At 51.1% G+C, this 24401-nt stretch overlaps 1 protein-coding gene across 9 annotated transcripts in view; it reads left to right on the top strand.

Annotated features, from left to right (window-relative positions):
- Positions 1-24401, top strand: part of TRAPPC9 (trafficking protein particle complex subunit 9) — a 626356-nt gene that overhangs the window by 472104 nt on the left and 129851 nt on the right. For all 9 annotated transcript variants that reach the window (XM_070631024.1, XM_070631026.1, XM_070631021.1 and 6 more), the window contains one exon: positions 18013-18103. In XM_070631024.1, the coding sequence (XP_070487125.1) occupies positions 18013-18103 (91 nt within the window). The remainder of the gene's footprint in view (positions 1-18012; positions 18104-24401) is intronic.

Below are 24401 nucleotides of genomic sequence, written 5' to 3'. Positions count from 1 at the left end.
CACCTCCTGTGAAGGAGGTGGGGCAGGCTCTATCACAAGGAGCCTGGGGCCAGAGGTGAAGATGGAGACATTTCAGATGTCAGACCAAAGATGCTACATTGCTGGAGGCCGGAGCCCCCGGTCAAAAGGCCCACGTCTTCATCTGTTCAGCCCAGGAGGGGAAACCTGCTCCGGGTTGCTGTTAAAATTAGTTCTAGCAATTGTTTCTGCCCTTTTGATCACCTGCCAGGTGCCAGGCAGGATATTAGCATTTTTCTTACACAAAACCTGTAAAACAGGTAGTACCTACCCCTTTTAAAAAATAAACAGGTAAAATTTGGAAGTTAAGTAACTGCCCTGAGATCATGCAGCTAGCCGCATAGCCAGGATGGCAAAACTCGTGTTGTTTTCCTGTTGACTCCTTGAAGGGAGGTCACATCTGGAAGGTGCAGTCAGAGCTCCCAGCCCTAGAAGCTGTCAGCCACGAGAGCAAAGACCTGCCCAAAGGCCTCGTGCCGTCCTGTGACCTGGCCTCAGGTGAGGCTCCTCCCGTACAGAGGACAGTGGGCCAGACCTCGCCCAGGGCCGCCCACCGTTGTCCTCGCTTCTACCTCCTGTGGGACCTGCCTGGAAGGGTCTGGGCTTACAGTTCTGAGAACCCCTCAAACTGGCTGGTGAGGGATGTTTGGAAGTTGACCATATCTGTTTTCACTTTCCATTTTTAGTTCAGACAAAGAGAAACAAGAATCAATGTTGGACCAAGTCTCATCCTTCCTGTATAGTTGACCTCACATGTCCATTCTTCTAAGGAGCCCTGTCTGTCACTGGCCTGTCCTATGTGGCCCAGCTGAAACTGCCCCTTCCCTCGGGCTCCTGCAATACTCAGTGCTTAACTCTTGTTTGTTAGAGTGCCTAAAAAGTACAGGAAAGTTTATTTTTCTGAAGACCATCTCCCTTGCCAGGCTGTACTGTTCTTGACGTCAGGTTGGGTCCTATTCACTCAGTGGCTATTTACTGATGACATACTATGTGCTGAGGGTTGTGCTAAGCACCAGGTACACTGCACTGAGCAAAATCGGATGCTGCCCTGCCCCAGTAGAGCCCTCTTTTTTCCTGGCCCCAGCGCAGCATGCAATCCCTAGCACATAGGTATTAAAACCATTTGGTGAATGACTAGTTTCCATTTCATTGATGCAGCAAGTTGAATGGTTACCAGCTTAGTTGCACTATGCTGAGTGCTGTGATGAATACATGAAAGGAGTTTGCAGCTAGCAAAATTAGTCTTAATTGAAGCCTGGCTCCTTTTCCAGAGGGCAGCTCTGCACAGGTGATCTGTGATGGAAACAGATGAGGGATAAGCTGGGAGCAAGCTTGGCGTCATCTCACCTTCTCATTTTCCTTGCTTTTGTTGCAAGTCTCCCTTCAAAGAGCATTGAAGGGGTTGGTGAGATACTTGCTGACATATCAGAATTCAACCTTGTATAGGTTTCATTACAAGAGCTGGGTGCACAGTTCAGCTGATCCCCACAAAGCTGATGACCTGGACCATCTGGGCAGCATCTCTGCCAGGTGGTCTGATAAGCACACATCTTCCCGTTCTGTCTGGAGACCATCTGCAACCATCTGGCAGCTTTGAGGGCCAGGCAGAGGCTCAAGGAGCTCAACTGCAAGTCAGGCTTTAGATGCCTAAGAATTGACATCCCAGAGTGGGAGATGGAATATCCATGCATGATGCAAAGTTTAAATAAACGTAAATAATTGGAAAGTAGGAGGATGTGGAGCAGTGCAGCCATTCTCTGGGAGCATTGCGTTGTGCATCCCGGAGGAGCTGCCTGGCCAGGGCCAGGGCCGAGGACAGCGTGTGTCCCAGGCTGTGCATTGCTGAGTGGTGTCTGTGGCCTCACAGATACCAGTTACCCTCTATAAAGCCTAGAATCTCAACCGGGGGTGGGAGGGTTGTAACATTCATCACCGATTTTTACTGGGGAGTTCATAAGCCTAACCCTACAAGACTATAGGCACAATGCCCTTGGTTTGATTGATCACAACCAGGAACACAGCCACATCTGGCTTCTCCATTTCCAAGACTCTCCAGAAGGGAGAATTTGCCCTCAACTGACCCCTCCCTTTTAAGGCAGAGGCAGAGATTAAACCATTGACAATGGATCTTCCCTAACCATTGCCTAAGATCACTCTTTGACCTCTCTAATTGGCTTCCAGCTTATTCTCAAAGATACTTCTTAATGGAGCTCTGTCTTCTCATCCCTGGAAAAAAATTAAATCTTTAAACAGGACTCCTTTAAAACATAGTACACCATGGGGCCTGGCCCCATGGCCGAGTGGTTAAAGGTCCTTGTTCTCCACTTCAGCAGCCCGGGTTTGCAGGTTCAGATCCAAGGTGCAGACCTACTCTACTCACCAGCCATGCTGTGGCGGTGTCTTACATATAAAGTAGAGGAAGATTGGCACAGATGTTAGCTCAGGGCAAATCTTCCTCAGGAAAAAAAAAACCATAGTACACTATGTTTTTCTAACCATGATGTTAGGAGAAATAGTTTTATCTAAATGAATTTTAATACAAACAGCGCCTGTCATCAGTACAGCTGATGCCTTGATCATCTGAAGTCAATGCAAGGTTGTGTCTTGTGTCCACCTTTAGGGAATTTACTGTTCATAGCTGTTGGTGATCAGAGGCCTTTCATCTCTTATGGTGGGGAAGCCTTGCCAGCCTAAGAGAAGCATTGTGCCTGACCAGAGATGCCATGAAGTTGCCCTGGCTGTTTGGCCGTCAGTGGGCAAAGGGAGTGAGGTGGGAGGGGGACAGATTTGATTGCTGCCTCCCCCAAATCCAAATACGGTAGCCGTGCACGCCTTACAATTACTTTGAAAGGAATCGGGGTTAGGCGCACAGAGAGCGTAGAGTTCAGATCTGGCTGGCTCGTGACAGTGGGGAAGGACTTCCCCCAGCATGCAGAGCTCTGTTTCAAATCTGTGTGTGTGTGGTACCTATGTGTTTCCATGTGGGTGTGTACATTAACACAAATCAATGTGCATTTGGTTGTGTGATTGGGTGCAGGTTGGGCTGGTACACATTCTGTGTACTTTTGGCGTGACAATTATGGTGAGCATGTGCATCTTATATAATAGAATCATGAAGTCACAGAGCTTAAGTAACAGCTAACACATATATGGCACTTACTAGATGCCAGGCACTGTTCTGAGCGATTTATATAGATTTACTCACGTAGTTTTCACAAAACCCCTATGAGGTAGTTTTATCTACCTTCCACAGATGAGAAAGCCCAGTGAGCTTAGCTAACTTGTTCAGATCACCCAGCTAGTAAGTGGCAGGGCTGGGATTCATACCCAGCTGTCTGGCTTAAGAGTCTGTGCTCTTAGCTCTGTTCTGGGAACAGCAAAAGAGCATCTGGTCTCTGCCAAGGCCTTCAAATTATCCCCATTTTCCAGATGAAGCCTAAAGAGATCACAACAGTCCTTGGGCACACCGCCTGTTGGTACGACCTCCCCGTACAGTGCTCTCTCCATTTCACCTGCTCTCCATCCTGGAACTCCACACTGCTCTCAGCCCACCAAGGCTTGCAGCGATGAATGCTTGCAGACTCTCCCTTGGCAGCTCATTGTGCTGCATGGTATTTTCTGTCTAGTGGGTCTCTGATACAGGGAGCTGAGCCGAGATGCTGGCGCCCCCACTGAGATGAGAACAACCCAGCATCAGCATTCTCAAAGTTCACGATGCAAAATTAGAAAACAAAGTCATGGGAAAGAGGCTCCTTAATTACTTAAAGCAGTCTTTCCATTAGTGTAATTTCTATTTATGACAATTTGCTAATTTATTTGAGCTGAAATGGGACCGGGCTGAGTCCCTGCATCTGTCGTTATTCCCGCCAGAGCTGGCATGGGGGGCGCACACAGCTGGTCTTCCTGGGGGGATGCCCTAGGTGCAGTCCCACCCCCCAGAGAGCACCCACTCCAGGATGCTCACCTGGAAGCCGGTGTGGAAACGTCTGCATCAGCTGCTCTCATGTGACAGGTTCCCAGCTTTTGCCCAGGAGACCGTCAGTAACAACAGGGCGTCAGAGCATGGCGCTGCTTTCTCCTGTGAGAGGTGGGGCCATAGCACTCAGGCCTGCAGGTTCAGCAGAGAAACTGGCCTCCCACTGGGCTGCACGTTCCCCAAGGGAAGAGCTGACTGAGCATCATTTCTTCTAAAATATCAGACCAGGTCATGGTAAACTTCAGTCACATAAACACAGACAGGATCCCAAAAGCTGCTCAACTGTTTTAAACGGTCCTCTGATTGTAGAATTACCAGATATTTCACTGCTAACAGCCTAGTGGGGAATGAAAGGGGAGGTGTTTTATTAACTTTCTGCATGTTCCTTTCATGGTGTGTTTTTAAAAGATTTGGAAGCGAACATTCACAGTTCGAACATGTAGGGGATTAACTGAGACAGCTTGCGTGAAAACATTTGTGGACAAAAGGCTCTGCACACATATTGATTAATTAAGTTTAAGTAATGATGGATGACTAATAATAATAAGGTATAATCCTTGCACACTAGACTGGGCTCCTTAAAAGTAGGAAGGATCCCATCTTGGTTGGTCTTTTCATCCCCTGTACCTACCATAGCATACGTAGTAGGTATTAATAAATGCCTTGGTGTGAATCAAGGCCCGCACACTGGATAGGGAAGGCAAATGCATGTGTCAAGTGTGGGATAGATGTGCTGCCAGGTGTAGTGGTCACAGCCAGAGAGGAAGAAAGGATTGGCTTCTGCAATGGGGGTGGATCAGAGAGGACGTCCCAGATAGGGTGACGTTTAAGCTCCAGAGATGAGTGGGTGGTGACCAGAAAGACAAGGCTGAAGAGGGCTCCAGGCAAGGGGAGGGCAAGAGTAAAGACACCAGGGCAGGAAACAGCGCTGTCTGTTGTAACAAGAACCAGTGGTCCTGTGTGGCTGGTACACACTTGTAGGTGCAAGGTCTGGAGGGGAGAGGTCGATGGGAAAACAAATCACGGGCAACTTGTGTACTGTGCTAGGGAGCTGGGATTTTACCCCAAGAGCACTGAAGGATTTCGAGCAAGGGTGCAACGTGGTCAGACTCATTTTAGGAAGATGGTTCTGGTAGAATAACAAGATGCAGCCCTTCTTTCCACCCCGCTCCTCGTTTGGCATGGGGCATCCATGACATATTTGATTCTGTATGGTGAGATTGTGCCATCTGCTTTTGGAAATTGGGCACAAGAGTCTGTAAAGATGTACGGAGCAGTCCAGGTCTGTCTCTCCAGTGCCCTTGCACCTCAGCTCTTGGCAAGGCCTTTAAAGTGCATGAGTTGAAATGGAGGAGTGGGGTTCCTGCTGGGCTATGGGTTGCCTGACACCCGTTTCTGCTCTAAAACTAACAGTGGAAACCAGAGCAATGGCCGTCTGCTGAGCCTTGTGTGTGGAGAAGGAAGATAGAAGGAGACCTCTTTAAGCGTAAGAATTACCCATTATCTTTCACTGTATATCTTTTTTTGTTTTCTGGTTTTTAAATGGGTAAGCCTTTCTCTTCTAGCTAGATTTTAAGCCGTAGGAAGGGATTAGATGTGATACCATCAGAGAAAGCCGGATGTGTGTCCCGTCTATCACCTGTTTACTGTAGCAACTTCTGTAGGCCTCGCTTTCCACTTCCATCACCTGCCTTTTGCACGTGGAGCGCGTGAAGCTCAAGTGCAGTTCTGTGTTTGGCATGCTGTGTAATTGTGGTGGGCTGTACACACACTCTGCAACCTGCGTCAAGGAAGGGGAGCTCCTGCAGGGCCAAGTGCAGAGTAGGTGCTCGATGAGTGCTCACTGATCCAAGCTTGTGAGTAGTGATTCATCGATAAACCAGGGCCCTGGGTAGATTATAACTTAGAGCTAACGATACAATTCCTTCTGCAATATTCCTGGAAAGATTCCCTCATTCAGTTGACTTCTACTACCTCCCAGCTCTGTAGATCTGAATTAGGGACTCAGAGATAGGACACCTGGTCTCCACCCCCAGGGTGTTCACCATGGCTTGGTTGGGGTAGCAGTCATGGCAACAAACGTCTGGAGCCCAGGGTGGCCAGTGCTGTGGTTGGGAGTTAGGGAGTCCCAGAACCAGGGGACGGCCTGCCAGGTGTCATGCTGGCCCTTACCACTGGCCAGATTGAGACTGTCCTGTCCATTCAGGTAGCAGCACCTTCCCCCCTTTCCAGGAGGGGACCCCACTTACACATGCCACGCAGTCCTGAAACTCAACACTGCCATCTCGTCTGTTGGGACAAACCCATGACCTTTATGGATTTGAGCCAATATTGCTGGGTATATCTGTGTCCCCATCATCCTCATGTCCTACCCTGGTAACCTCTTGGGCCTCACAGGAGGAAAAGTGAGCGATTTAGGGCCAAAGGGACTCTTGCCTTTGGTGAGGTGCCTTCAAAGGTCCCATATCCCTAAGGGTCTGCTCCATTAGAGGCACCCTAAAAGGGAGATCCTGACCCATTCTGTCTGCTACACTGTGGGCTGAGGACCGACCTCACTGGGAACATGTGGCATACGGGGGAAAGTCTGGACAAGGAACCCACTTTTCCTGGCTCTGTGGCTTTGGGAAAGTTGTTTAACATCCTTAAGAAGGTTTATTCCACCTCAAGTTGTTGGGAGGACTACACATGATGATCCGTAGGTGAACAACACAGACTCAGTGCCCAGTAAAGGGCAGCAGGCATTCATTGAGCATCCACCATGTGCCAGACACAGTGCCGGTGATCAGGGACACCATTCCTTACTCTCCGGGGGCTTAGAACCACAGGCAGTCCTCTAAATTCTCTCCTTATTAATTTGCAAAAATACACAGCTAAGCAGTCGGGAAGGCGGGGCTGCCCACTCATTGGCCTTGCTGGTTTGAGGAGGACAGGGCAAAGAAAGTTTAAACTGAGCAGGGGCCAGCCCTAGACCCCAGGCCTTGCAGCTTACACCTCTGAGGGTGATTCGTGACCAGCAGGAGGCTGTGGGTGGACTGTAGTGACTCTAGGTAATCACAAGTGGCTTTGAGGCAGGAAGTGGCAAGACTGGAGGGCACCGTGAAAGGAATTTGTGGTTCCTTGCAAGGGGGTTAGGAGCTGCCTGTGGGAAGCTTCAGAGGCAGAATGTGAGTTGGGCTAAACTGAGCTGGGAACTTGAGTTTTCCCACGGTTCAGGTGCACAGGGGTCCATCATTACACATGGGAGTGGTCATGGAGACTTGCAGAGCCTGGGTCTGCAGCAACAGTGGTTCTGCAGTCTTCCTGCTGCAGGGTCACCATCCCTGCCCTCCTAAGGGGTAGGAGAAGATCTCAGGAACAAACACTCATTGACTACTTGGAAACATCAGTGCTGCATCCCAGATGACTAGAAAGGGCTTAAGGGGGAGGCAGGCTCTTCAGCACCACGGAGAGTTCCAGCAGGGCTTCACTGTGGGCTGGAGGAAGGAGGCTGGCCAAACTCCAAGCTGGGTGTGGGTGCTGACTCAGCCGCCGGCAGCCCTGGAGCCCTGGGTGGACCCAGGCCCTGTGCATGGAAGGATCCTCGTTTGTCAAGTGGGGATCTTGAGTCCTGGCTTCCACGTTTACTGTGGGGAATTGATGGGGTGTTTACAGTAAAGTGTCTGAAATAGGTCCAGAGTGTGGGCTCCAGGGTCAGGCTGGCTTGGTCCTGCCACTTCTGCGCTGTGTCAGCTTTCTGATTCTCTCCATGGGCCCAAGTTCAAAAAAACCCTTTGAAATGGAAATCAAAGTCCCTACTTTATACCCACCATGTTCTGAAGTCCTAATTTGAAAGTAGTGAGTATTAAATTGAGAAGCTATATGTTAAACTCTTACCACGGGGCCTCCCTCATGGGAAGTGCTTTGGAAATGTTCTTCCTAATAGAAATAATGACGGGGATTATTGTCATCGTCATCGTTACTTATCGACCTCTTGCCCCGAGTGCCAGGGTCTATGTACTTAAGAAATAGTAGCCACTCCTACCTCTGCCATCATCACTGTAATGTTGTAATCTTGGCTGTGGTAGTGGCTGAGGTAGGCAGCTGCATAACTGACTGGTCAGCCAGCTTTGCATTCGTGTGTCAGGCTCAGACACAAGACTGTTTTGGTCACATATGAGGCTGAAAGGGGAGGGGGATGTGCATGCAGGTAATTGGCTTTATTAGCTCAGCTGTATAATTTTATGGCTCACATCCGAAAAGCAAATTAATACAGAAATATGCTATCGGAATGGTTTCCAAAGCCCCAGTGCCATTTGGCAACTTTGTAATTGCTCACACGCTAACTTGCTCCTCTAACTAATCATTTCAAAGCTCCTTATCAGGCCTTGTTCGTTAGGCACTATTTCTGTTCTGTAAGCACCGGGGTGCGATCTGCCACCAAAGCCTGGCGTGATTTTCTTTTTAATAATAGGGAGCAATATGTCATATTCTGAAGTCTTAATTTCATACAAGTGAAAAGAACCCCTGGAGAGGATCAGGAAAGAAAGCAGACAGAAAGAAACACAAAAATGTGCATGTTAGACCCAAATCTATCAACGATCTGCATCCTGAGATCCTCTCCCTTCTGATGGAGACAAGGCGGCTTGACTTGTATCAGCCCCACTTGGGAGCTCAGTTGTGTCCACATGGTCCCACATCTGCAGCTGCTCACAGCATTTCGATTTGTTTGTAATGTTATTAGAACTTTATTGTTTACTTTTTCTAAAATAGTTTTTATTTTATTTTAAATAGGTAAATATGCACATGGTTCAAAACTTTAAAAAGAAAAATGTTCCCATCTGCCCTTCCTCCCCAAATGCCCATTTTTATTCATTCCTTGCACATATTTCAGAATTTCTTCTGAAACCATAAGTAAATAGATACGCAGTCTTATTTTTCAAAATACTAGAGTATGTACTGCTTTGCATCTTGCTTTTTTCCCTTAACCATACACGTCTTGGAAAACTTTGCATATATTTCATAGTGAATTTTCCCCTTTTCCAACAGCAAGGTGTGTGAGTGTGTGCCTGTATTCCCGTAGTTTGGTCATTACATAGGTTTCCAAACTTTGGATTCTTGCCAATCTGGTAGACGCATATTCTTGAGCAGGTCATCTCTCCTTTCCAGAGCCGCCATGCTGTGGGAAAGAGCTTGGATGCGTGAGTTGAAAGGATCTTGGAGGGAATGCCTGCTCAGTCTCCCAGTGGGCTGGGACCATGCTTTTGAGTCCTCTCAGCTTCTGGTTCTTTATTGGCCTGGCGCCAACTGTGGCTGTCCCGCCTGCTTGAAGGAAACATGTGAAGCACTTGCCCCAGAGCCTGTCCCTCCAGGAATGTCCCCAACGTCAGTTCCCTTCCCCTTTCCTTCTCTCTGGGACCTAGCTGGACGTCTTTGAGTCTGAGACTTAGAATTCCCCCGAGAGGATTTCCTTCACTGAGAATTGGTCACCACTCTGGGAATGAACTTCTGTGTGCCCGTGAGTCATGTGAGCCGTTAGATTCTATCTGAAACCCCAACCACAAAAAGTGAAGCTGGCTTCTTTTGCCAGTACAGCACACGAATACCACTTCCCCTCCGTCTCTTTGATGGTACTGCATCACAGGTGCCTTGCAGGGATGCAGTCATGAGCTAGGGAAGGGGCATTTGATGTCTTCTCTATGAAAGAGAAAGTAGCTCCATCATTTGGTGGCTGCAAAGGGAAAGAAGGGAGGTAACAACTCGGCTTCTCTCTACTGCAGGCCAAGTCCCTGGCCTCTAGTCCTCCGTGACTCTGCAGGGGATGTGTTTTCCTCACGAGGACATGGCCTCTGGATGGTGCTGGGGGCACAGTGGGGGGATACTGAGCCAAGGCAGGTAGCAGGGTGGGGACTCAGGGAAACTGACTCAGCAGAAGCAACCGCTCCCAGGAAGGACACCACTCCTCACAATCACCAGATCATGCACACAGTGGCCTGTGGTCTCATCGGGGGCCAGCATTGACCTGTCCCTGAGTCACTCCCCTCAGGAGGGAGAAGACCCCTTGCCCTATTCCCCGTGGGTCTTATTGGTTCAGGGACTGGAGAAGCTGCCTGTGCAGTCCTAGCATGGGACTGACTGACAGGTGCCCTCTCCTCCTGGAAACCATCCTAAATGAGAATCCATTGCCTGAAACCTCCAAGGGCTCCCACAAAGGACGCTTCCTCACATTTTCCCCTGGTGGTGTCACGGCAATGTGCTGTGTGGTGAAATGAGTAACAAGGATGGAAGTGGACCAGCGCCATGGTGGCTGTGGTCAGGCATGCGGATGCTGAGCAGTGGCCATGGAGGAGTCCACGGAACTGGGCCGGCATTGCCTGGGGATGGGTTTGTGTCCACCCCATGCCTCTGGGCAGGGAGGCGGGCTCTCTTCAGCCCGGACATCCAGACATACTCTCTGCTAGTGCCGTGCGATGATAAGGAATGGGCCCGGCCTAGTATCTGTCTGTCTCTCGCCACAGACACGTTGCTGACCTTTCTGAGGCTCAGTTTTCTCACATCTTGAGCAGTAATAGCCTTGCGTGCCCAGCTCTGTGCTGATGCCATCACCAGTTATTTCACTGGGATGCCAGAGTAATCCCATCAGGGAATTACTGTTTTCCTCATTCTAGCCATGAGTGTGTGTGTGTGTGTGCATTCTTTCATCATTAAATTACCTCACCAACATTTATCCAACTACCATTGGGTCCCAGGAGTTGGGTAAGACACTAGAACTTGAAAGATGGACAAGGTGCTCGTGGTGCCACAGGGGAGACAGACATTAAGGCATCAATGGCAGAGTCGTTGGATTACAGCCATAAAGAGCTTTGTGACAATATGTGTGGTGGGGCGTTCTCCGCTGAGGGGCATGTGCTGGGTCTGAAGGAGAGAGTAGGAGTTGGCCAGGTAGAAGAGGAGGGAAAGGAGGTTCTGGGAGGAAGAAAGATGCACAGCGCATAGAAAGGAGAGCGCAGGGTGTGTTGATTCCATCCCTGTGATCTCCTGTGAAGAGTCTGGGCAGAGATACCTGGGAAGCCTTGGGAGGGGTTGGTTCCCTCCCTCCTGTGCCCCACCACAGGCTCCAGGTGTGCGCCAGGTGGGGAGGTCACAGACATCAGGAAGCGCATCGTCCTGATCCTCAGGGAGCTCAAAGTCTGCCAAGGACACGGACAGGTAACATGGCCTCCCAGGTTCTACAGGAGGGGGTCAAGCTGGGGCTGCGGAGTGCAGAGGAGGGAGCCAGCTGCTCACTGTCTCCTCCTCCAGATTGCAGATTCTTTGAGGACAGAGTGTGGTTTATTTCTCCATAGCTCCTACAGAGCCTGTGGCATGGTTAAGTTTGCAAAGCCTCCCCACCTGTTTTTTGTCCCCACAACCATCTGTGGGATGGCTATTAATGACTCCCATTGTACAAAGGAGGTGCGAGGGTAAACACAGCCCCCCGTTGTTAGTAGACACCTGGATGCCCAGGCTTGTGGTGCGCCCAGGTCACCTCTGTGGTGGCGGAGCACCCAGGCCTTGGTGCGCCTCTGCAGTGGGGGAGCGCCTGGGCCTCGGTGAGCTTCTGAGGTGAGGAGAGCTCAAGTGACTTCAGAATAAGCGCGGCCCGTGCAGGCCTGTAGGGAGCCCTGGAATGGAACATTTTTGGAACATGCTGTGCTATTTCCGGGTAAATAAGTGAAACGTCCTTTGGCTGTGACTCGTTCTCCAGCAGTGTGGAGCGAGTTAACTATGCCTGGAGGTGGTGCTGCCCCGGTGCACGCCATGCCACCCCTGTCCCTACTCTTTTCTCCTTGTGTCTCCTCTGTGCTCAGGGGCCCTGGGGCCTCTGCCTTACAGACACTTGGGGGGAAGATGTCATGGGAGGTCCAGACTGTCACTGATGCATCTGTAGCTGTTTCTCCTTCAGTCCCCTTCTGGGGAGAGGCAGCGAGAGAGGCAGGACTATTGCAGATGCTTTCTTAGAGGCCGCCGGGGCTTCCCTCTCATTGCCCTGGTTTCCTCCCTGAGAGCCCCAGGCTGATGAGATACGTTGACTCAGCCGTTGTGGCATCCCTTGGGTGCTGTGTGGGAGGGCCCAAAGCCAGGGGTCCTGTCGGGGAGGCCTGTGGGGTGCCTCCTCCAGCCTGGAGGGAGTGAGCCCTGGGGGTGGGGGCAGAATACTGCCTGTGCCTTAATGACTGTACACGTGTGTGCCATTCACACGGGCGTGCCTGCACATGCCCCACCAGAGAATCTCTCAACATTTCGGATCCTGGTTTTTTCCCACTTCCGGTAACGCGGAGGCTTTTGGCAGTGAGTGAGAACGTGGACTCTGGGCTCAGACTCTCTGGGCACTAGTTGTGACTGTGTAGACTTGGGCAGGTGTCCTGCCCTCTCTGTGCCTCTATTTCCTTCTCTGCAGAGTTGGCGTAACGCCTTCCCCTTAGTGCTGTAATGGAGTTTGAATCACTTAGTCTGCGTGAGCTGTTTAGATCAGGCCTCACCCGGAAATGTGAGCTTGGCGCTTACGGTCTGTGCGCACTGACTCGTGTGCAGCTCCGCAGGGTTATGATGGGATCTGAATGTTTTGACTGCCTCCCTAAAGCCCACTGGAGTCAATGATGCCTCGGGCATCTGGGGAGCCCACGGAGGCAGCACAGGGCAGCTGGCCCCACCCAGCCTTTTGCCACCAGACTATGAGCTCCAAACAGGCAGAGCCTGCTCGGCTGTGCTCTGATCTGACCTGTGTCCAGCACAGCCTGGCCCTGGCGGTGTCCACGTGGGAGTCAGTGAGCAAGCACATGAACACAGCCTTGGGCTGGGATCCTGGCTCCACACTTACCCCAGGGGGACGGAGGTTGCACACAGTGAAATTGCACAGTGAGGGACCTGCCCTTCACTGGTTCAGCAGATCTGCGCCGGGCGTGTGCCAGGCCCTGCGCTCCCCTCTTGCTTCAGAAAAACCGCCTCTTTCCTGGTTAGATTCTCTTCCTTTCACAGTCCTCACCTCAAGAAGTAATTTAATAAGGTGTATTGTGTGTTAAAATTAGAGTATTCAGATCTGTGGGTTGAAAGGAAGAAAAACAGTCACTCACTCACTATCCGTGGAAACTAAACGCTGTACAATGTCCTATTCATAAAGATACGGACCTTCCCAGCCAATAAGTTCTTAGTACTAAGCACTTCCTCTTGAGAAAATGAAATTCTGAGGACTGAGTGGGGGCTGCCGTCTGCTCGGAGCGTGGCTGTTCGCACAGGTGATGTTCCCTGGGGGCTGAGTTGGGAAAGGGAACCCTGTCACCTTGGGCTGCGGGGAGAGCAGGTGGTTTAACCACTAGGCTGAGCAGCACCCCCTCTTTGGGAGCCAGGAAGCCAATCACAGGCAATCAGGGACATTTTCTGAACCCTAGTCTGGACCTAAATGCCCCGTTCTAGGTTCCAAGTCACGGGGATAAGTTTCCAGGGGCTCACAGTCCATTATGCAGACAAGCCTCTCCTCCCCTGTCTTTAAGTAGAGAAAACAGCCCGAGTGGTTTTGGGTCCCCTCCGCAGCATCCCACCCCCTGCTCAGCCTGAGAGCCTGAGCATATGCTCAGAACCTGAGCGGGGCTCAGAGGAGAAACCTGGAGGGGTGAGACGGGCAGGAGCCGGGCAGACCTGGGCAGACTAGGGGCTTCTGTTCTGGAGCTTACTTGACCAGAACTGATCTCAGTGCAAGGCAAGGGCCAGTGTTTCCATGCCCCATGTCCATCAGCCGTGGGCTGTGGCTGCCCCAGGGAGGCGCCCTGGTGTTTTGGGTGAAGTGGCTTCATGGGCCTTTTTTCCTGAGCAGGGTGCGGCCCTGGGGCTCCTGGCAGTGGGGGATGGGAGCATGGCCAGACCTCTGGAGTCTCTGGCCCTGGAGAAGGACGTCCTTCCTCAGTCATGGTAGGGAGAGAGCTGAATGGGGGGGCTCCTGAGACCCTGGTGCCTGCCCTGTCCCATCCACGTGTCACATGCGCCAGTGGGGAGTGACAGCCCCTGTCATGACTTAGGCTGGCAGGGGCAGTGTAGGTCATCTCTGAGGTCCCAAACAACCCAGACATCCACAGCACCCGATCGGCATTCTGCTGTGCCAGTTCCTTATGAGGGGAAATGGAACTGAGTTTATCAAAGATGATGGAGCTGAAGGCGCTCTGTCTTTGACGGGCTTGTCAGGTCTCCTGTGAGGAGCCTCAGCCATCGTGGTGGGAGATGGAGACTGGCAGGACTCTCCCGTCGTCTCCCTGCGCCCCGTCCTGATGACTTTCCTCACCCCCCACCTCTGTGCCGAGAAGGGGGCGCCCATCGCTAAGATGTGGCCTGAGAAAGGGGAAGGACATAGAGCCATTATGAAATACACCGATGACTTGGCACCTGTGAGATGGACGGGGACAGCTGCCTCCATTGAAGCATTCAGGAAGGACAGGGAGCAGGGCTGGCAGGGCCAGCGGGCCCGGGGTCAGGTGCGAGCCCTGCAGCTCGCTCACTCTGAGGCCTCAGTTTCTTCTTCTGTCGAATGGCAACATGCCGCCTTGACTTCGGCTCCCACCAGCTTCCCTGAACTTCTCCAGGCCCTGCCTGTTCAGGTCCTGCCTTTGCTCAAAGCTTTGCTCTCTCCTCCCTTCCCTGGCACCTCCCAAGTTCCTGGTCTCCCGTGGGACTCCGCTCCGATGTCCCCTCCGCTGGGATATTTCTCAGTTCTCTGCGGGTACTCACTGCTCCTCCTGGCTTCGACAGCCCCTTTTCTTGATCGCAGCCTCCTCTCCTTAGGTCAGCAGCTTTCGTTTCCACTTTGGCGTCTTTACCGTTTTTAAGCACACAGTTCAGCAGTGTTAAGTGCACTCACGTTGTCGTGCAGCCGTCACCACCATGCATCTCCAGAGCTCTTTTCATCGTGCAAAACTGGAACTCTTTCTGCATTAAACAATAGCTCGTCATTTCCCCAGCCCCTCGCAACCACCATCCTCCTTTCTGTTTCTGTCTCCTCCTGTCTACACTCGGCAGCTCCTGTAAGTGGAATCACTCAGTATTTGTCTTTTTGTGGTTGACATGTTACTCAGCGTAATGCCCTCAAGGTTCATCCATGTTGTAGAATGTGTCAGAATTTCCTTCCTTTTAAGACCAAATAATATTCCAATGCATGGATGGACCGTATTTTGTTTATCCAACCATTCATCCATCCATCCATCCATCGACACGTGGCTTGTTTCCGCTTCTTGGCTACTGTGAATAATGCTGCTGTGAACATGGGTGTATGAGTGTTCTACTGAGTCTCTGCTTCCCCTTCTCTTGGGTGTCCACCAGAAGTGGGATTGCTGACGGGCAGCATTTCCTGTTTGCAGGTCCGTCTCCCCACAAGCCTATGAGCTCCTTGTGGCTCCAGTAAGTCTTAGCTCTGCATCCCTGGCCACGTGAGGGCTTTATCCTAAATATCCACTCAGTACCCTGAAGGTCCATTCAGTACCCACTTGTTGAACTAGTGAATGAATGAATCCTGACTCCTGGATTGTCACAGGACCACATAAAATAATGAAAAGTGCAATGTGAAGTATGTAGCAATAATAATATCAGTTCAACAAACAGACTGTGTGTAACGAGATTTCATTTGGAGAATTCTTAGGGAGAGAGTTATCTCTGGAAGAAACACTTTGATAAATGGCTTGTGGTACAGTAAGGTCCCTAAGGGAATCTGAGGCCACAAAGTGATGGCTGGCTTCCTGAGGTGAGGAGAGCCATTTCTCTACCTCCTAAGAGAGGGAGGAGAGATAGGAGAGGGCAAGAGAGTGAGGTGACACAGTCAGGCTGTTATTCCATTTACTCCTCCTTATGACCCTGTGAAGTTGGTGTTTCTATTAAGCCCATTTTACAGATGATGAAACTGAGACTGAGGGAGTTTAAATCCACCAGTGCTCATCAGTGGTGGTACCAGGATTTGAAGCTAGATCTTCAGAACGCACCGTCTTGGCTGCCATGCTCTACTAAGAGAAGAGAGAGTGGCAGGTGCTGTTTTCTTGGGGCTGCGACACCCCTGTATGATCCCAGATCTTTAGTCACAGCTACCAAGCTCTCAAATTCTCAGTTGAAGGGTGGTGAGGGAACGAAGGGATAAGTTCGCCACTCAGGTTGGAGTGGAATGAAGCCAACAGCATGGGTGGACCGGCACTTGAGGCGGAGAAGGCCCTGAGAACTTGCAGAGACCATCAGCAGCACTTGGGCATCAGGCGGATCGAGGGAAGATTGCCAGGTCTCACAACCTTGGGGCTGCATGTTAGTGGGCCGTGGGCTCCGGAGGTGAATGAGGCGTGGCTCCTGCACCATTACCTAGGGTGTGTACTCATTCCAGCATCTATTTATTCATCAGGCAGTATTCACTGAGCAACACTGAACAGGCCCTGGTCTAGGGCCCAGGATGAGGGCCCTGCCCTACTGCAGCTAATGAGGCTAGTGGTGAGGCCAGGCAGCAGGAGACAAGCACATCTAGTGCCCATTGCCATGGGGAGGCCTGCAAGCCTTCGGAGCAGGGACAGCTCAGGGAAGGCTTCCTGGAGGAAGTGAGGTCTCAGATAAGAGGTAAAGGACGAATATAGTTAGGAGGGGAGGAGGGCAAGCAAAAGCATTTCCAGGCAAAGAGCACAGAATGTGGGAGGGTATGGAGTCAGAAAGAGCACATGGTGTTTTGGAAGAATTGAAAGAAGTCCAAAATAGCCAAAGAAGGACTCTGGGGTGGCGAGCTAGGCAGGGGTTCCTGAGCACCCTGGATGCCAGCAGGTCACTACACAACCTGTGCTCCCATTTGGGTCTGTCACTCTCTGCAGCCAGCCCTGCTGTCTGGGCAGCCCTCTTGTCTGTACACTTTCTGTGGATGCTTAGCTGGACTGTTTCAGGGGGCAATGTCCTCGCTCCGCTTGGTGCCTCTCCACCCAGACACCCCCATCGAGCCAGCAGATGACCACAGTGAATCCCCGCCATGCCAGGCACTTGGGCAGGAGAGACCCGGGAGCTGTGGTCGTCATTCCCTTGGGGCCCCGGCGCCCACTCACTGCTAGCCTGGGCCCATTCTGCTCTACCTGCACGGCTTTATCTGGCACAGTTGTCTCAGGCTTGGGAATGTGAGCGTCCGATTCCATATTGTCACCAGAACGTAAGCCTCTCAAGTTCAAGGTTCACGTCGATCGTTTCAGCGTCCTCAGCTCTTCTCCCCATCCCTGTCTCGTTTCACACGCACTCTGTGTTTGTTGAATGCAGTTGAGTTGCTAAGGGAAGAAAAAAGTGGGTTTGTTTTTTCCCCACTTCCTAAATCACTAAAGAATGTCTGAAACTAAATTCTCCCCTTTTGATTGCAGCTTAAATACTGTGGCTAAAATTTGTGTAGGAAAAGGGAGAGAGGTTTACAGATCCGTTTCTGAAAACCGCATTGACTGTTAACATATTAGCACCTGCGAGACTTCTATTTTCTGCATTTCTAAACCTAATTTCTTCATCCACTGGTACTTGCTGAGAGACTTTATGACTTCCTCGATTATGAACTCGCGTAAGTGAGCCCATTCGTAGTAATATGTGTAATTACCTCAAGATGTATAACACAACAGACATGAAACCAGCATGAAACCGACATGTGTCGAGAAACACATTTGGTCGTGTTGAACAGTGAGCCGTGGTTTGCATGCCTTATTAACGACAAACAACGTTCCATTTTCTTTATTTCCCCCAGCAAGAGTAGCTGTTAGATTAAAATTATCCCTGTGGATTTCCCTTGCTTGCATAACAGTAGCTTAATTTACCCAATTTTAAGGGAAGGGAAGAGAGGTACTTGATATATGCAAATACCCGTTTTCCACACACTCAGATCACATCTTAGTGGTTGCTTAGACCATCACTTAGAAGGGGACATATATCCGCGGGGGCGGCTTCCCATCTCCCAGCCTCTGTCTAGAAACTTCTGGAATGTGTCCTCTTGTCCCTGGGGCTCAGCAGGAGCTGGATTTTCCTTGACCGAGGCTCACCCCTCTCTGAAGCGCACCGGCGAGGCGAGTGTGGAAGGACTCCTGAACCAGCTGGTCCTGGAGCATCTGCAGCTGGCGCCTCTGCAGTGGGGTGAGTACCCGCCCAACACCTCTGGATGAATGCGCTTCTTTTCTCGAAATGTGCAAGCACATTCTTGGCAGTACGTGCTGAGGTCCTCACGGGAAACCTTGTGGGGAGAGGAGCTCGCCATGCTGTGTCGGTGTCTTCACGTGCTGGCATCTCTGTCGGCCGACTGGCCACAGGCAGATCTGCGTCTCGCGTGAGCTCAGCACCTCAGGTGTGTCCTGTCAGCACAAACTTGGGAAGGGGTTCAGTGCCCTCAAAACCCAGATGCGGGGAAGGATGTCGCGATAGCTCGCGGGTGCCCGTTGCTGTCGAGTCGGCCGTCCTTCACGGTGGCTTGTCCAGATGGGCGTATCTCCTGCAGATATTTCTGGATCTTGTGTGTGTGGAGTGGTGGAAGAGAATGAGGGGGTTACATCCTTGCTCTTACTTCACTCTGGTGGGTGAGCTTTGAAGCTTTTCACGTTGTCAGTGTGGAAGCGTGTGGGGTAACTGAACCCAACTTGGCGCTCAACCCTTGAGAGATCACCATGATTTTATTTAACGTTTAATGTATTTGAACATTTACTTCCTGTGGCACCCAGGAACTTTTACTCCAGTCCGGGTGTTTCTAAATAGCAGTAAAAAATATCCTGTTGAGAAACAAACTAAGCGTAGTATTTTTACTGAAGTGGAAGATTTTCTTATTCTCTGGAAACGATTTCGTCATGTAATCTTATTTGGGGTCAAATGTGAACAGTCGATTATTAACACATATGTATCTTCCTTCTTTTCTCTACCCCGGAAATCATTGTAAATTAATATCTGGTCTTTTCTCCAGTTAATTCATAAGCTTAATCTCCTTTTGCATGCTAGAGACACATGCAAACTATCCCAGGGGCTTAAAGAGAAAAGCCTTTCTCCTGGCATCCCCTCCCCCCATCAGTTGTGAGAGCCCCTTACGCTGCCTGGGGGCGTCTCCCCTCTGCTGGGCGCGCAGCTCCCACAGGGCAGGGCTGTGGGGAGTCCATGCGCAGCTGTCATGGCAGCTGGGAGTGGACTGCCTTCTCCACCCAGGCGGCTCCTTCTGTGGAATCTCCTTCCCCTCGCGATCCAGCCCGAGTGGAAGGAAGGGACGGTGTTTCTGCAGAGGGGTCACCGTGTGCACCTCTGGGGGCTGCCCTCAGCACAGGCACTTTTCTGGGTTGGAATGTCGTACCTTGTGATTACCTGGGCACAGTCAGCTGCTTCCGCCAGATGTGGGCAGCTGAGGAGGGTCAACCACCAGAACCCCCCACCCCTCAGGGCTGAGACAGGCCCCGGGGACCCAGCCCTGTGACACAAAATGAAGTAAAACTTGTACTAATGTGTTGTGTCAGTGAGAAGAAATAAATTCTCCAAGGCACCAGCTGTCACGCTGCAGCCACGCCCTGGAGTGAGCCCGAGGAGGGTCTGACTCATCCGGAGACCCCTGGGAGGGGTCTTGGGACAGGTCAGAGGTCCCTTTGCTGTGTGGGCCTTGGTTTCCTTGCAGGTGCTTCCCTTTTCTGTTCCGCAGCTGTGAGTGATCTGTCACTTGTCGTAGTCACACATCACCTGCACACCAGTATGTTGGCAAATAATGCAGCTTTTCATAATTTTCATAAAGTCATGCGTGACTTTAAAAAAAATCAAATGAAGACCTGAAAGGCATTTCTGCCGAGAGGCCTTGCTGGGAGGCCTCGAGCCGTTTCCTGGCAGCTGAGTGGGCAGCTCCGTGCTACACTTTCAGTCTCCCAGCGGCGTCCTGCCATGGCCCAGTTCCTGTCTTCATGGCATAAACATTCTCCAGAAACACTGCACAGTATTTTCCTGATCGGGAGTCATAATGAATTTAACTATTACCATATCTGGCTGTTTCCAGGGAACATCTTTACGTACAAATTTTTGTTTGATTTTCTGACTAGACCAGTCTTGTAGTTTTGGAGTTACTGAGTCAAAAGACACGAACATTTTTAAAGCTCTTGAGCTTTTTTGTTGATTGTATACATGACTGTAGATCATGACGTGGGCATTGTGGGAACTTGGGTTTCTGAGGTGGCTTTCTCACTGCTGTTGTGAGCGTAGTTCCACTGTGGTGGCCCGTGGGAGACGGTGGTGAGCCTTGTCTGTCTCCCTCCTGCCAGTGCTGGCCTCCCTAGCCCCCTGTCCATCCTCAGTGGGGCAGGGTCCTCGTCGCTGGGCTCCATGCACGTTGCCTACACCCTCCATACCACCCCTGCAGTGGGTCTGACATCCTGGGGCCTGCTGGCTCCTCACCTCTAACCTGGGCCCCACCCCATGACGTGGGCTCTCCTAACAATTTTTCTGGGGCCCCCTCAGAGGAGGAATTAAATCTGTACCTCTCAAGAAGCCCCTTGACCTGAGGCGGTTCAGATCTCCCTGCACAGGCTGCCTGGCCCAGGCAGGCTCTTGCTTGCCTGACGGGTCGTCTTGAGCTTCCAAACGTTGGCCCACTTGGCCTCTGCTGACAGAGTTCTTTCTCTGACTCAGAGCAGGCTCCTATGGGCAGCTCAAAAAGATAAAGCCTGCTATTTAAAACTAATCATTTTGGGGGGCCAGCCCTGGGGCTGTGTGGTTAAAGTTCCATGTGCTCCGCTTCGGCAGCCTGGGTTCTCAGATTCAGATCCCAGGTGTGGACCTGCTCCACTCATCAGCCATGCTGTGGAGGCACCCCACATACAAAGTAGAGGAGGATTGGCATGGATGTTAGCTCAGGGCTAATCTTCTTCACCAAAAAATAAAAAATAAAAAACTTAAATAAATAAAAATAACCATTTTGCAAGTGCATGTCATGTGCCAGGCAAGGTGCAAGGACTCGCATGGTCCCTTCTGAGCCCCAGTGCATTGTACATCTCCCTCCTCCAAATGAGAATGCTGTGGTTTGGCCTGGTGGGTCTTGTCCAGCATGGCCCTGCTGCAAGGTGACGGACCCAGGTCCAAACAGAGATTTCCTCGCACTGGAGTCTTGACCCTTCCACTGGATCACTTCATAAAAGTCATATACTCTCATTGTAGAAAGCTAGGGAAAATTCAGAAAAGTTGGACAGAGAAAAATTACCCTTTTCCCACCTCCCAAACAACTTCTATTTCATTTCATTTTTGTGCGTTTCTAAGTCTTTTTGCTATCCCCAAATTTAAATTTTCTTTATAGATGTGATCATACTGTATTTGTACTTTTGTGTCCTTTTTTATACTTGATGAGACATAAATGTTCCCATGTTATAAACCTGCCTTACCTGCCTTACACTTGCTGTTAAAGGCCTCACCGTATTTCACCAAATGGATGCAAGATAACTTCCTACTTGTTCTGTCATTGGCTGTTTCTGTTGTCTTCAGATACTTACTGTTATATAAGTTAGATGCAGTGGTTTGAACACAGAGCCTTTTCTGTGTTTTGGGGTCGTTCGCTCAGCAAGGATTCCCGGAAGTTGTTAATATTTTATGGGATCATGGCAGAGAGCAAAGCTGTGAGTGTTTGCTGTGTGATGATGATGGTGTCTCGTGGCATGGGCGGGCTTGGCGTTTGGTCCTGCCTCTGCTCCTTCCACATGGTGCGACTTCACTCAGCCATGCTGTCAAGGTTTCTGGGCCTTTGCTTCTCATTTGTAAGCTGGAGATGCTGAGGGCATCAAATCCTCAGTGAAGGTTTGAAGAGATGCCCATGATCCCAGCAAGAGCATGTTCCTTTGCCTCTCAGAGACAGGTGTGGGCCTGAGCCGGTGGGGGACCACTGGAATCGTCAGGATGTGGCGGTCATGGAGAGGAAGAAGCTGAGATTCTGGGGGTGGATCCAGGACCACGTGTGCTCTTTCTGGGGAACATGCAAAGGCAAAGCAGGACAGGGGCCGGGACAGGGCCAGGATAGAGCTGGGGCGGCGCCCAGGACAGGACCTCCAGTCAGCATTGAGCTAGAGCTTCCTAGATGCCTCTTGTCTCCGTCTGGAATGGTGCTGCAAACCAGGGGAGGTGGGAAGATGGGGGCCAGCAGGTGGGTTGCAGAGCCCAGCAGACTGTCTGTTTTGAGGGCCGTTTCCAGTCGTTTCCATAGATACTGGGTTGTGGTGACTAATGGGGCTAAGCTTTTAGACATGCGGCTTTAAAAGTCCCACTGCTGGGCCCCCTTCTACGTTCTTCAGCTGATAACACTTTTCTCTTTATAGCTTCTTAGATACATCAGTGATTGGTCTGTGCTATCTTTCATTAACAGCCTGTGAATACAAACTAGGTTTTGGCTACATTATGGAGTAGATATTTTCAGTACACATTCTCCAAATAACCACCAGGCAAATCCTACCTCTGAGCTTGAGTCCCAAGATGTGGTGTGCAGGCAGTTCTTTCAGGCATGAGGGTAATGCCTGTCTAGGAGGCAATGGTCATGTGATAACTTGTGTGGGGCACCCCACTGCCCTGCCTCAGAGAGAATGATGCACCCTTCAATCTGGGGAGCATGACACTGTGCCCAAAATTGCCATGCAGTTTGTCCAAACCATGCAAGTCTGTGAGGTCATCGTTACCATTTCCTTTTTACAAATTAGGAAATGGACTCAGGGGGTTTCTATTGCCTAAGGTTACGTGGGTTGTGTATGTTCTTCGATTGATGGATTTATCCATTCATTCAGTAAATATCTATCTAGTGCTCATCAGTTGGCAGTGTCCTAGGTGCGGAGGACCCAAACATAAGTGAAACTTGATCCTGCCTTTGAGACTTTCCTGGTGCAGGTGGGAGACCTGGGCAGTGAACAGGCCATCCACACACAGCCTGGTGTGCACGGGGTGGGAGCTTGTGCCGGTGTCCTGGAAGCAGAGGTGAGAGGCGGAACCAGAACCTGACTTCTGTAGCCACCCTGTTGCGAAGGAGCCAGCCGGGTGCTTGGGGACAAGGCTCACAGCCTCGTTGGGGACAGAACCACCTGGAAGGCACCGTGGGGCCCATTGTGTCTGAATGTTGCTCCTTCTGTCTCGGTGGCACCTTCTGCATTTGGCCTGCTCCTTTCAGGAGTCTGGATCTGGGAGTGCCAGGCAGCCAGATGTCCAGTGCCTCTGAGGATTGGCTCTGGGACTTGGCAGGGAGGCGTGCCCCCACTCCTGCAAAGTGTCCTTTCATCAAATTGTGTAATGGCGAGGTCTTGGTGGGGAGGTGTGCTTGTTTGTTTCTAACGTGAGATTCATGCCAAATGGCTGCAACAAGTCTCCAGATGTAATTATATCTTGGACGCCGTGGGAGAGGGAGTTGAGGACCAGGTCCCATCCAGCAGGGGAGTTGGCAGCTGCATGTGGCTGTGTGTGGCCCAGGCCTTCCTGGCAGCTGAGCCTGCCCACTGACCCTCTTCCTCCTTCCAAGGTAACTTAGCAACAGCACTGGGCTGTGGATTTCTCCGGCACAGCCTGCGTCTCCAAACATGTGCTCCGGGCAGAGGTGTCAGTCAGCACTAAGGCCGCTGATGAGGCTGTGTCTGCTGGGCCAGGCTAATTGGGTGGTTTGGGCGAGCCTGAGAGGCTGGTCAGCCAAGCCAGGGACCCCTCACCTGGGGCCCAGTTATGGCTAGTGGCCATGTTGTTTGAGACCCAGCTGGCCAGGCAATGGGTGCAGGGAGACCACGGGGCTATATCGCTGTCTCTTTGGCATCTTTTCCAAATAAAAATATATAAATTTATAAAGAATAGAAGAATAGGAAAAAATGTATGAAGAGTATGAATGTAGTATTTTCTGATGGAAAAAAGTGAAAACAAAATCCCATATACAAAGAAAAAGCCCCAGGCCACAGCCAACACCCTCGCCTTCCAGGACGGCCCTGTGGGATCAACAGGCCCCGACGGTCCTTCCGTCTGTGGGCTGCAGCTCTACTTTCGGGGCCCTCTCTGTGCCAGGCATGTTCTGCGTGCCGCTCTCCGTGCTCACAGCCCTGAGCGGAGGCCGATGTCTGTCTCTGGGGACGGGCACTGCACCTTAAGAGCTTCGCCTGCCCAGGGGCTCGGCCGGCCCGGGCGGGGTCGGGCTCCAGAGCCTGTTCCTTCTGGGCTGCCTGTCTGTCTCCTCTCCTACCTCCCACACTTCCCTTCTGCCCCCCTCAGTCTTCTGTTTGGTCCCAAACATCCTAGTTTAAAAATAATGTTTGGGAGCCTGCTTAATTGTGCTAATTTTCCCCAGAAGAATAGCTGCATTTGTGGAGCGCTTACTGCAGGGTGTTGGGAGCTGTGTTAAGCACCTCTCTGTATCACCTTATTTATTCTCCATAATAACCCACTGGAATAAGCATTGTTATGTGTCTTATGGGAGAAACTG

Source organism: Equus przewalskii, chromosome 8, assembly GCF_037783145.1.
Source record: "Equus przewalskii isolate Varuska chromosome 8, EquPr2, whole genome shotgun sequence".
Classification (NCBI taxonomy): domain Eukaryota; kingdom Metazoa; phylum Chordata; class Mammalia; order Perissodactyla; family Equidae; genus Equus; species Equus przewalskii.
The sequence above is the reverse complement of the archived record's forward strand: the minus strand, read 5'-3'. Positions and strand labels throughout refer to the sequence as shown.